At 39.4% G+C, this 14,658-nt stretch overlaps 1 protein-coding gene across 1 annotated transcript in view; it reads left to right on the top strand.

Moving 5' to 3' along the window:
- The window catches only part of LOC121880181 (cadherin-23-like), a 142,174-nt gene that overhangs the window by 16,222 nt on the left and 111,294 nt on the right, over window positions 1-14,658 (top strand). The window contains exon 4 of the mRNA XM_042387309.1: window positions 9,924-10,073. Within this exon, the coding sequence (XP_042243243.1) occupies window positions 9,924-10,073 (150 nt within the window). The remainder of the gene's footprint in view (window positions 1-9,923; window positions 10,074-14,658) is intronic.

The raw sequence follows: 14,658 nt of genomic DNA, 5'->3' as shown, positions 1-14,658 counted from the left end.
TCCTGTTGAGTAAGTAGCAGAAGAATTTCAACACTCCCCACAGCCACTTGATGGCCGGGTGGTCGTGGAGTAGTTCTTGAGCCTCTCTTCCAGAGCCCCGTTTGGGGAAACCTACTTCCTAGTGTATTAGACCTCTCACTTATAGATGTGAGCTAAGTGTGCCTATTGGGTAAGGATGAGGATTGCTACCCTCTTTCTAGGTGAACCCGCAAGTTCATGGTTTTCCTGGAAAGACTCGGCAGAGGTTCTTGCTCCAACCCCCTTTCGTGTCCACAATCTCTTGGGAGGGAGGTGAACAGTTACAGGGGGGACCGCAGGACGAAAACACTTTTGAGGGTGCAGGTCCCTAGGCCAGAGCGAAAAAAGGAAAAATAGTAGTAGAAGGAAAAGAGCTCAAACCATGTCGGGAATATCGCGCTATAGCTGCTCTCCAGTTGGAGTGTGGGTCACTCACACCACCAGTGGGGAGGGCAAACTAATGCTAGATAAACCGAAAACGCTCGTGAGATGTTGGCGACGATGTCAGTGGCGACGGTCCGGTCAGCAAAGTTGGCCAACAATGGCAACAGAGAGGGCAGGTCTTCACAGCTCCGGGTCCGGCCTCTCACAGTCAGTTAGTCAGAACACCGAGATAAGAGAGGTGAACAAGGAGATTTAGGGCAAGGTATAGTTAAGAAGTGGGAAGTACAGAAAAAGAATGATAGCAAGTGGGCTTTCCACCTTGCTGAGGTTGGTTTGTGGCTTAACCAGTGACAGACGTCCCTCAGTCCTCCAGGGGCAAGGGAGGATAGATAAGCTAAGCTAAGCTGGTTTAAAGTGCGATCCAAGGGAATGTGCTGTTTTAAGGTTTGTTGGAGGGTCACTTCAGGTCCTTGTGTTGCTGAAGGGATGTTCCTCATCTTTTGTGATTGGCAGGTCCCGCCAGGTCCTTGTGTAACTGGCAGGTTATGCATGTGGTGTTGGTCACTCGTGTTGGTTGTTTCTTGGATGGTCCCTTCAGGTACTTGTATGTGTTGGTGTATACCGTTTCTGGTGATTTTGAGTCCCAGTGTTTTTTCCACTTTCTGCATATTGTAACTGTTGATTGTTGATTATGATCGGCTATGGATTTAATTTTGCAATGTATACAATCTTTAGTTTTGGGATGTTGGTTTGGATTTTCCATTTTCTCTCATAGTTGTTAATTGCTTCAATTTCTCTTCCTGTTCTTATGGCCATCTTTTGCTTAGATCTCCCTGGATATTGTCTTATTTGCGTGATATCATCAGCGAATGCTATGTAGTCCGACTGTCTTGGGTCTGGTATGTTTGCTGTGTATATTGTGTACAGTGTGGGTGAAATGTTGCTGCCCTGTGGGACTCCACTGTGTATGTTGAAGGTTTGTTCGGTGTAGTTGTCTATAATGAGTTTGGCTTGTCTGTTGTCTAAGAAGTTGCAGAGAATGGTTGTCATGTTTTTTGGCATGTCAAGTTGAATTATTTTATATTTGAGGCCTTCGTGCCACACCTTATCGAAAGCTTTTGATACATCTCTGAGACATTGCACTGGTTTTTATTGCTGAGGGCGTTAGCTATTGTTTTGTAAATTAGTGCAATAGCCGTGTTTGTGCCTCGGTTCTTCCGGAATCCATGTTGTCTGGGGCTATGTTTGTTTTCCTGTTCCAGATAGTTTCTGAGTCTGTTGTTGACTAGTTTTTTCTAGTATTTTGCCTGGTGTTTCTAATAGGGATATAGGTCTAATTTTCCGACCTCGGCTTCTCACGGCGAGGCAGGGGGGTATTTACATGATTCTGCCGGATCAAGAATCGAGGTGCGAAGATGAAAAACGCTGCAGATTGGTTGAGTTGAAGGTGGCAACTGGCCAATCACCGCGCAGTTCGAAAGGTAGGGCCGGTTTATGGAACTCGCCGTTGGTTGGCTGAGGAGTGGACGGCAAGTGACCAATCAGCAGTTGTTGGGGAGAGTATCCACTATAACCCACATCAAGGCCTGGGGGGGGGGCAAAAATATAATAAAATAGTAACAATAAATATGATGATGATGATGGTGATGATGATAATAATAATATATGTATATATATATATATACATGTACATGTATATGTATGTATGTATATATATATATATATATATATATATATATATATATATATATATATATATATATATATATATATATATATATATATATATATATATATATATATATTGTTATGCCGTCTCTTAATTTACTTTAATATCCAGGTTCTAGGTGTAACCAAACAAAAAAAGTGAAGTAAATTAAAAGGGAATAAAAATAGAGAAAGTTAACCTTTAAGAATTTAATTAAATTAAATATTAACACAATAAAGAGCCTTGTAGGCTGTCACAACAAATTGATTCACTATCGAAACCTTTAAGACACAAATGATACTAAACATCGAAACATCAAAAGAACTGCTTAAATATATAGAATAAAAATAAAGCACTGGATTAAGTTAACACTACATAAACATATAAAATAACTAACACTGAAATTAACTAATGTGAAACAACACTGAATTACTTAAATGTAACTAAGCAAGCACTGATGGACACATAAGAGACATAAATAGGTACTCACATAGATATACCACATTGGTGGTGACAGGAACAACACAGAAATAAAATGAAGTATTAGTAAGAGGTGACAAGTGTCACTCAAAAGAACGTGAACTGAATGACGAGAGGACTGGACTGAACTCAGTCTACAGGTGGAGTACTATATATAGGGTCGTTTCCCGCCAATGCGACCAGCCGGTGAAACATGGGTCGTTTAACGATGCAGATGGTCGTTAGAGAAACAAAGAATGCTTGTTACAATACTAAATGAAGAAATAAGATGGGCTTGAACAAATAATAACAGTTAACACCTTAACAGCACAGGGTAAGGTGACTAGAATATATAATAGTAAATATAACACATCATTACAGGAATAATATGGAACAACATGGAAGCATGTTATAAAAAATAATAGAAAAATACGACACTGCCGTAACAATATATATATATATATATATATATATATATATATATATATATATATATATATATATATATATATATATATATATATATATATATATATATATTGTTATGCCGTCTCTTAATTTACTTTAATATCCAGGTTCTAGGTGAAACCAAACCAAAAAAGTGAAATAAATTAAAAGGGAATAAAAATAAATAAAGTAAACCTTTAAGAATTTTATTTAATTAAATATTAACACACTAAAGAACCTCGTAGGCTGTCACAACAAATTGATTCACTATTGAAACCTTTAAGACACAAAGGATAGCGTCTGTGACTGGGATGAATGAGACACACTGTAAAATTTACACTTATATTCCCTCCAACACTACAAACACAATCAATAATGGTACACCAATATGCGCACCTCTTAACTTGAACTTAAAACACTACTCTGGGGAATAAAAGTTATACATGATGTTGAAATTATTAGAAACTCAGGCAATGCCTCATTAGAGAACAATAAGTTTAAAGTATTAAGAAATGTTGCTTGCACACATGAAACAGGCCTTAAGGGCTTTCAACAAAATAATATCCAGCACTGAGAAAATGGTATTAAAAAAAAAGAAATTAATAACTCTACAATGAATAGGCCTTCAGGGCACTCAACCTAAATTATATCACCCCAACAGATGCACACTTCCTAACCTAACTTAACCACTACTCTGGGGAACAAAGGTTATACCTGAGATCGGAATTATAAAGAAAAATTAGATGCATTAAAGGAATTAAATCACAGTATCACTCTGGTTCCACTTAGTGACACAAACATTCATAAAACAATACTATCAAAATCATTTAGGAACTATTACTACACACGTCAAGATAATATCAGTAACTGAAAAATGGTATTAACTACACACAAAAATATTGTCACTATTATTGAGATGTTACTGGGTCCACCAATACCCGTGAACCATGCTCCACCCAACTCAACATACACCCGTAATAAGGGAGATAAAATGTTCCTCTAGGTATCCCCTAGACTCCTGGTCTCAGTGTGTGACCATTTATTTACTCAGATACTCTCAGTGCGTCCATGGGCGGGAAGAGAACGCCCGCAGGTGACCATGGCCAGTAGGTAATACTTCTAGCTAACCGAGGGCACGTGGTGTGCACCCACGTGGTAAGAACTGATCATCCAATGCTGATGCTGGGTCCCGTGTCGTTTTATTTGTCGGGAGCACTCGTTCACTCAAGAGATCCTTTGCTACCCCGCTAACCAGTGACAAGCCTACACTGATCGTTCCAACGGCGACAATCGCCAATCCTCAATCATCAATGGCAGTCTCAAACGGCAGTCAATCTCTCGCAGTCAAGTGGGTTCTGACGGAAACCCTGAAATTGACTCACTGTTAGCTCTTAATAACTTTATCACTGCCCTATCTAACCCCTATCTGAGATCGAATGAGACTTACTTGTTATACTGCAATAGCGCAACACAGGTGACTAGACAACGTGACTATTTCTGTGGACGGACGCGCAGGGACGTCTTGTAGGTCCGATTGCTTTCACGTGACTGAGGACCAGCCAGCCTCTCGTCTCTCCAAGGTGCTAGCTTAGGCCTAGTGACATATTTTCTGCCTAACTAATAACTTTCTTGGGACACCCGTAACATTATACAGACTGGTAAACGATCTATAATAATTTCAAATTCAATAATAGTCCCTTAACTTCATGAATCGCATCATTATTAATTCGGTAAACTACATTCAATATCGTTTAGGCCTAGTTCCACAAACTCTCGTGCGTAGCTGGCGCGCGGTCTTCCCTCAGACAACCTTGAACTCAGCATCGCCATTGGTGCGGCGTTTGAAATTACACTGAAGTTTCTGAATATTACACACACACACACATATATATATATATATATATATATATATATATATATATATATATATATATATATATGCAAGTAAATCACTGTGGGTGCGCGTGATCCAGGTATATGCTGATAACCACAAGGAAAGAAGAAAACACGAGGTTCCCAAGCGCTTTCGTGTAATTCACATCTTCAGGGGTGAGTACAGCATATATATATATATATATATATATATATATATATATATATATATATATAAATCACACAGGGAAAAGGGAAACAATGGAGAACCTTGGCTCGTTTTAGTCAAGACCTTCCAGAGGCAACTGGGCGTGGGAGCTCCATGTTTTATATAGTTACTGAAGTAACCATATATATATATATATATATATATATATATATATATATATATATATATATATATATATATATCAAGTGTTAGAAATGATATACTGTATTGTATGTATGTTGTGTTGTCAAAGTAAGAGAACCAATTGAGACCCTGCAATTGTGTGTAAATGAGGCAGAAAGTCAGATCAGCAACCTTGGACTTTGTCACAATTTTTGTGATGCCATATGGCAGCAGGGTGTACCGTTAGACAACACATTATCCTTCCAATATCTTCCCAGGTGGTAGTACAGTCCAGTGCCGGATTTTGACCTGTGGAGGCCCATGGGCAGCCTCTTTGTGGAGGCCCCCCTCATTATAACTACCCAAGAGGGTGGGGTGACGAGTGAAGCGAGATTAAACATCTGGGAGTTCCGGGGGGCGCTGTAAGCCCCCCGGGAAAATTTTGAAATTTGAACACTTCTTTGGAGAATTTTGAAGCCATATGCAGTTATATTGAGGAAATTAGAACATATTGTAATATGTGGAGGCCCCCAGATTGTGGAGGCCCCTGGGCAGCTGCCCACTTTGTCCACTCCTGAATCCGGCCTTGGTACAGTCTCACCCGAAAGTTCGTTAACTCTCCTAGCCAGCTATTGCTGCACTGCCTGCTTCAGATATATGAAATTTAGTCTGTTACTTCGAACCTTTAGATTCAATCGTATCGGTTTCATGTTCTGGTTGGTACTTAGACAGTTTCAAAGATCTGAAAAAGGCAGTGCAGTAATAGCTGGCTGGGAGAGTTAACGAACTTTTGGGTGAGACTGAACCTCCGTGTTTGATAGCTGCCTACTACCTTGCTCTGGAGACCATGGAGCCCAAGAAAAAACGAAAAAGAAAGGTGTGGATGAAGGAGTGGCATAAGAAAAAAAAATTCACACATGAGTGCTATGGCTGCTGTTACTAGACTGAAAAACACCGTCACACATGATTGCGCAAGGGTCATGATTGTCGGGAAAATATCAAACCGTGTCGGATACCTTCAATCATTTGCACAAGCCGTCAATCATACACACACACGACGGACGTGCCTGCACAATCACCATGATTGCGCAATCATGACTGACTGTCTATGGGCCTAAGAAGTTAAAGATAATGCGTAGTAGCCTCGCACGCTTCCTTTAACTTTACAAAGAATATTTAAAACGCTTTTGTGTTCCAATTTTTTTTTCAGGGTGGTAAGAATTATTGCAATAACTTTTTTCATTGTTGTTTGTTTAATGTGCAAGTTGCCTAAACTTAATTACATAAGGCATGGAAGACTAGATGTTTGTTATACGAGCGGGGACACACAAAAGAGTATGTCTTCCATGGTTGCAGGAGACAGTTCTGTGTTGAATTTTGTTTTTATCTTTGTCACTTTCTAATAAAGTTATAGTAGATAGCACGCGTGTACAGTATATTATTTTGTCATACTGTCATTATGTTATACATGCAGGCATCCTAGTCCGGGGTGAGCATGATTCCCGCATGTGTCCTTATTACGGGCAACCACAGTAATGGTCAGCCAGTAAGCCACACACTCAGCAGTGTACGGTCGTCACTTGCTTTGGTTTCCAAAACTGACATGACTCATTTTTCTACAGTCGTGTTACTGGTGGAGTGGGTATTACCCCTCCCCTGGACTTCCTGTAGAAGGAAAAATAATGCAAAATATTAAAAAAAATTATCCTAATATGATGACAAAAATATAGCTTATTAGATTTACATGTCAATGCTCGTAAAAGTTGCTAGAATTGTCACCAGATTTAGTGCTGATATCATTGTCAACCTCGTCCCACTTTGAAATACATCCTGCTGACGCTCAAGTCTTGAGTCACATCCCATGTACTCGTACCGGTAGTTGGTGAAAGAGTATGATATATTTGACATTTTGACCTGTTCGTCCGGCCTTCCACTGGATATTGATCGTTCGTTCTTCCGCCTATTCGTGCTTCGTCCGTGTGCCTATCCGTTCGATTGTTCGGTCGTCCGCCCCCAGGGTTTTCAGGTACCACTCAGTACAGTACAATCATGGCACATGTTTGTCCTCTTTTTCAGTTATTAAATTGTGGGACCCTCGAAGGTTCTTGTGGCGTTTATTGCTGCATCCTTTATTGGTAACTTTTTTTTGTATTTTGTAAAACAACTGGTACACAACTGCTTATTTATTCTGTGTATAACGAATCAATTCAGATTTTTCTGGTAAATAGTTTGAACGTTAGTGTTAGTCCCCTTCAACAGTAATACAACATCAGTGACGCCAGTGCCAAGAGGACGCCTCCAGTACACGAAATAAATATTTAGCTCAATAAGACAGTTTGAAAAATATGAAAGTATAATCACGGTAAGCCATTTGACAACACCTGTAAGACTGACTATCTGTATAACGACAATGGAAAGCAACACACAAGATTAGACGAAGCCCCATTATACCAGTATTTGAAATAATTTAAAGGTGGTTGGGGCTATAGGTTAGTGTTAAACTATTCTGATTACAGTTATCATTAGAAATGTATTAGAAGGCAAAAGGGGGAGGTTGAAAGACCGACGAGTAAGTGAAGTATGGGAATAGTGCATGAAATCGCCCGAGCATGACGGTAGCACCTCCATATAGAGGTTTAAAAAGAAATGAAGAAATGACTTACCACAAAATATGATGCGCCACAAAAGGACGCGTCACAAAGAACATGCCACACAACCTCACAAACAACATGAGCTGTGGCAGGAAACCAACTGGAGGCGGGCAGTGAAAGCATTGATACCAAGTATAGTGAGTCATTCATTATTATGTAACTTGATAAAACAACACATTTGGCGTCACAATAAAACAACACATCAGGCGTGACGCAGGTGCAGGTGTTTACAGGTTAACACAGCCCCAAGCCTCTAAGACTAATCAACCAATCAGTCAGAGTACCTTCCACATATCTGAGGGTTAGCGACCAGTCCTCCACTCTAAACGTTTGCGTGCTGTTTTTACCAATCCTTCAAGGTTTTGTATCTCTCCGGGACCCAGTTTTTAATTTCATTCATCTATCACAGTTTCTGCCTTCTCCTGGACCTCGTTACCCCCAACTTTGCCCATTAATATTTCTGTTATCTCCTCATCCCCAATTATATGACCAAAGTATCTTCCTTTTCTTTTTTCTGTACATTTCAAGTATTTCTCTTGAAGTCTTTTACTAATCTTAGTACTTCTTCATTTGTTTTCCTGTCAGTGTAGCTTATTCTTAACATTCGCCTGTAACACCTCTTCTTTCTGGTGTCTGCTGAAAGTGTCCACGCTTCTGACTCATACATCATTCCTCGTCATATAAAGCCCTTCAGCAGCCTTTTTCTCAAATTAATGTCCCTTTTCATTAGGCCTTTTAGATTTTTCTTGTTTTGATTTCTTCCGTACATCTACCATCACAGCAACTGTTACTTTCCAAATACACAAAATTTTCCACTTGCTTAAGTTTCCTGGGCTAAATCAGTATAATCTGAAGTGTGAATGTTTAGGGGTGCAGTTCACCTAGCAGTGGCTGGGTACTTAACTTTACAGTGAATCCACACAAATGTATAGAAAAAAAAAGCTAGTTTACAGTTCACTGTACCCGCAATGCCCCTATCGGGTAGGCAGGTCAATGCTGCCCTTTTACATGAATGGTAGATGTTCCACACTATTTATACAGGCGATGTACGGATATCTCGCTCGATATCTTATCATGGTTTTTCCTTTTATTCATAACCTTGCTTGCAGGATTTTGTTTCTCCAACATTTGTACTACATATTGCTTTAGCTTTCTAGATAAAAGGCAGCAACTGATACGCTGTTTGTTTTTTAATAAAATGTAGAATTGTCAAAATTCGTCTACACTACATGATTATCCCCGTGAGTGCCTTACAGAACCATAGATTACAGTATCTAGCAGAGGTATAGGAACAGGAAGACTAGGGAGATAAAAGACAGATATGGGAGGTAGTACAGTACTGTGTATGGCTGTTGTGTCTCCTGTTGATTCCCTTAGTCCTGATAATATCATTGTCAGACCAGTATTAACCTGATTTTCCTCGCGCATTTCCCCTCCATGTTAAGGCCAGCAGTATTTTTATTTTGCATTTATTTGTTGTGTCTATGGGGTACTAAGTTGTACACTGACTGAGTTGCTTAAGGGGGGAGTGCTGGTATTATACTGTATCCTCTGAATCTGATAAAAGAGTGCGGAGATAACTTACATGTAACTATTATTATGTAATGACGTTCCAGAGAAACTTTTCCCATCTCGAAAAAGGAAATAGACATGAGTACGTATAGTGTTCTGTTATTGAGAAGGACTGGGTATTGGCGACTGTATAAATGCTTGTTGTTATTGATATGTAAATGTGCTGCGAGCAACACGCCGGTGTTTCTAAGATATAAGTCGATATTCAAGACAAAAATAGAAGTATAAGGATTTAAATATATTAATATATGTAACAGATATAAATTATCTCTATACATCACATGGCTAAGTTGTTATGAATTATTGTGATGTTAAGTTATTTTTCATTCATGTAAAACGAGCCTGCCAAAGGTGATGATGGTTTAAGAGGTAAATATTTTATTGGTTATAAGAATTAGGTTGAATTTACTTGATTACCAGAAAAAAACCAAATTATTGTCATTCATTGTGTAACAGTTTTAGTAAAAGTAATTTCTTGCAGGCGTTCGATCTCGGGGAGCGACCCCTGAGCAGCGAGGTGGTGGTGGTGGTGTACGTGGCGGACGTCAATGACCACGCGCCGCAGTTTGACCGACCACTCTACCGGAAGGCCATACCCGAGGACACGCCCCCCGGCACCTCCGTTACACAGGTAAGTGGCCCTAATAACAGATGAGAGAGTCCAGAGCACCCCATGAAACATCAGTCTTACAGGTGAGTGGTCCTACCCTAGCAGCAGGTATGTTTGACGGTTCAAAGCTCACAACCCCGCCTCTCAGGTCAACAGCAGATAGAAAGGATGAGCAAACACCCAAGACTTGGTGCTACAACCACAGAGAAGTTACGTTTTTTTTTCGCTTATCATGAGTCATCGTTATCTTATCAGCTGACATTAAACACGTCCACATATGAATGTTACTTTCTCCAAGAGTGTTAAGTTTCTTCACGCTATCATCGAGTTATTTATTGTTACAGTACATACTTGTCCCTGTTGGCGTGAAGGGTAGTGGGAGTACCTGAGGAAGGTGGTGTTAAGTGTTACTCTTATCTCTTGTGTTATCTTTTTCAAGTGCTCTTGCCACTCGAGTTGGCTATCAAGTTGCTATCTGGACCGGGAGTCACTTTTATCGTGTGCTAATTCCATAAACGTGACATATTATTGTTACGACCCTTCTCCTTCCTTTCACCGCTTACCCAGCTTCCATCACTGGTTACCAGCGGTTAGGGTCGTATGTACAGAAGCAGTAGATATCTCACAAGTGTTGTTGTCGAATTACCACTGGCTGTCCCGCCAGTCTCCGGTAACTTCCCGTCGATCGGTAACAGTGTATAGACAAACAACAGGCAGGTAGATTTCCACCAGGTCACAGAAACACACTTGTGCACTGTAGTCTTCCTTAATAAACAGCAATTCTTCGCAACACTGTTAATGGGGTAATGTCTTCACAGCTTAACTCCACACTTCAAATATATAGTCAGCCCACTACCAGTTTACAATTCCTTAGTCTTCTCACTTTATATTAATCACAACAATTCCACAATACTTGCACAACAACTGTCTTCAGTTGTTCTGCTAGGCTTAGTCTTTACTCTAGGAACAGAGGCGAGTAACTCACTGACTAGGCAGCAGGGCTCCCACTCGTAGCAGCAAGGATTACCTAGATTCTGCTGAATTTTACCAGAGATTTATCAAAATTACCTTAAAACTGAGAGAAATTTCCCTCATGATTACCTTAGTTTTCCGATTGCACAATTAGCATAATTATATTATGATATAAGTATATTTGTTATATCAGGGTAATACTGGAGCCTTCTCTAATCACCACTTGGCAACTGCGCACATCTAGATTTCAAATGAGAGAGGTTTGGATATTAATAAACCATAAATTATATTACATGAATTTTTTTTTATTATTTCACTTACAAATTACAATTTACTTGAAAAGCAAATAATTCACCTTGGCAAAAAAAAAAATCTTTATGAATATGAAAATAAAAAGTACAATAATCCTTTGTTGCTTCAATTAAAAAAATATTCTTCTCATTAATAAAACAATAATCATTTTGGTTATGAAACAATACAGGTCAATTCTTCATTCTTTAAAACTAAACCTCATTAGGAAAATTAAACAATTTTACACGTGATTCAATAATAATTAATGTGTCCATTTCAGTTGCAATAAACAGAGGAAATTTTTATCTTAGAATCAAATTGATAATAGAAAATCTACTCAAACTGCTTTGCTATGAGATTCTTGGCTTCCTCATTTGTAGCGTTGTTTTTTGCTCTTTCTAAGTCTAACTGGAGTTGTCTATCTAAAATTAAGTGATGGATGGTGACTCCTTTCCTTTTAAGACCATTTCTGGTGTGCAGTAAATTCACCAGACTAGTACTTTTCAAGCTACTTCTAATATCTGTTTTAATTCTTCGCAAACGGCTGAAGATTCTTTCTACAGATGCATTGGAGTGTGGCAAGTATAATGCGCAACAAACTACTTTTGCGAGATTGGGGAATTTTGACTCTCCTATTTCATTTTTCAACAATAGATGTATATTTCCAGAATTGAGCAGCATCTTTCTCCTCATTAAATTGACCATCTAAGCTTAACTGTCTTAACTATATGTCTGCAACACGTTTTTCACATATTTTTTTCAAGATAAGGTAGAGTTACAAATATTTCCCCGAGACTGCTAGGTTTTCTGTCTAACGCATTTTGTGGTTTAAAAAGTTCTACCATTTTAAAAGGACCAGTTGTAAACCTTGACCTAATTTGCACCACTAATTCACTTCAAAATGGCTGACAACTGTATTTAAACTTTCTGATTCCCTCAATGTCACTACTAATGGCAGATTGTGAAAGCGTTTCGGTAGCATGAATACCAACATATACTTGCTTAATGGCCACTCTTAGATTGACATTATGAACGTCAATGGCAAAAGGGTCACAATCTCTTACGTGTTTAAGACTGACTAAATCACTCAAATTTCTCCTTCTATTTTGATAAAATCGAATAGCAATTTACCTCAAAATTACTTTAAATGTACCCAAATTAATTTAAACTAAGGTAATTACCTTAAAAGTGAGAGCCCTGCTAGGCAGCCCGCCTTCGCTTATACTGTATATGGTTCAGCAGATGCCTAGAGCATTCTAGCAATGTCCAGACGTGGGAGGTCGGCTCGCGACACGCCTGGAGAGTTCTAGAATGATCCAAGCTTACAATAAGAAGTAAATCAGAACAAAAATGATGCAATACATTCCAGAATATTCTTACATAATTAATACACCAATATCATCAATATACACACGAAAATTTCACTAAATTTGCCCAAATAACTGTGTCTTGGGACAGAAAATAATCAAAACACCTAGTTTACAAAATTATAATACGAAATTATGTCTCGGCATAACTTTATGATAAAAGCCCCATGTCTTCGTCTGTTGTGGTGACGCTGCTTTGTCGTAATTAGTGTTACGGTTATAGTGGCTTGATGGCACCTGTGTCTACAGTATTAACTCCACCCATGACAGGTGGTCTTGCTAGTATGGGGGGAGGTTATCGGGTATTATTGCATTTTCGCACCCCACATTCCTACCCCTTATCTATTATCACATTCGAATAAGACGTCTAATTATAAGATAATTTTCTTCTATTACATTACCATCGCAAATGTATAATAACGGAGATAGCGTATCCAAAATTTTCTCTATTTTCTTTCATTTATCTTCCGCCATTATCGCTGACCTCACCTCCCACACTGCGTGTCTCCTTCATAAATCATCACGGGCATGCGTTCCCGTACACATCACGCGGCCAATCAAAAGCGTTTTTTGGGGGGCAACCAATAAAAATGATTTGTGGTTTAATTCGCGGTATTTTTGGCCCAATCAAATTCGATTTTTATTTTGGGTTTCTCATATTTCCAAATTAAAATTCATTTCTGACCATGGAAGTCTGCGATGATGGGTGTCACTTCATTTATGTGGAGCTGATTGCGAGTTTTGGGGGAAACACGAAGAAACTATTGCATTTTTTGGATCTGATGGTGTTCTCCCGACCTCAGTAAAGTGTCCTAAGTGCAAGAACGAATGTAAATATCGTCAAGACCAACATATGTGGCATTGCGGTAACTCGTCCCTTATCCCAAAGTCAAAGAAGAGACGGCCATTAAGGTGAGAAATAAGTGATTCCATTTCCTCCAATATGTCCTGGAAATCTCACATCCTTAGTATAACTAAAGCTGCCTCTCGAAAGTTGGGAATGCTGTACAGATGCCGCAGCTACTTCACTCCTGAGCAGTTGCTCCAAGTATATTAGGGATTCATTCGTCCTAACTTGGAGTACTGCTCTCATATCTGGGGTGGCTCTTCTTCTGTCCAACTATTAGATAGGGTGGAATCAAAGGCATTTCGTCTTATTAACTCTCATCCTTTAGTCGACAATCTCTCTTCCCTTTCTCTTCGCCGCAGTGTTGCTTCACTCTCTCTCTTTTACAGGTACTTTAACGGGAATGTTCGGTTGATTTGGCATCCTGTGTACCGCCGGCAAGGCCGTGGGTTCGTAACACACGTCTTGCCCGCGGTGCCCACCGTTTCTCTGTGGATGTCGGTCACACCAGAATAACCCGTTATAGTACCTCCTTCTTTCCTCACACAGCCAAACTGTGGAATGCTCTGCCTTCTTTTGTGTTTCCATGCTCTTACAATCTCTCTCACTTTAAAAAGCTGGTTTTCCGGCATCTTCGTGGTGTAGATTAATACAGTATAACCTTTTTTTTTATATTTACAATTTCTTTCCGTTCTTTTTTTTCGCCTCCCCAGGCTCCGTTGTGGGTCGTTTGACCTGTGCCCCCGGGTGGGCTAATTCCCGTAAAAAAAATATATATATATATATATATTGTGAGTCAGTTAGGTTAGGTTAGGTTTTGCTTATGTTTTTCTAGTGTTTTTTTGTGTATTTTGTATTCGCTTAGCCGTTATTTTTTGGGGGGGAAACGCCCCACGAAAAAAGAAAATCGAAAAAAAAACCTGGGCAATTTCCGACGGAAATGAACATAAGAACATAAGAACATAAGAAAGTGGGATACTGCAGGAGGCCGACTGGCCCATACAGGGCAGATCCCTTTCACACCCATCCCAGCACTTCCATGTGCCTATCCAACTTCGTCTTGAAGCTCCCTAGCGTCCCCGATCCTACTATAGCACTCGGTAGCCTATTCCACATATCCACAACTCTA

Source organism: Homarus americanus, unplaced genomic scaffold (assembly GCF_018991925.1).
Source record: "Homarus americanus isolate GMGI-L3 unplaced genomic scaffold, GMGI_Hamer_2.0 scaffold30108, whole genome shotgun sequence".
Taxonomy (NCBI): Eukaryota; Metazoa; Arthropoda; class Malacostraca; order Decapoda; family Nephropidae; genus Homarus; species Homarus americanus.
Note: the sequence above shows the minus strand (reverse complement) of the source record. Positions and strands in the feature narration are given on the sequence as shown.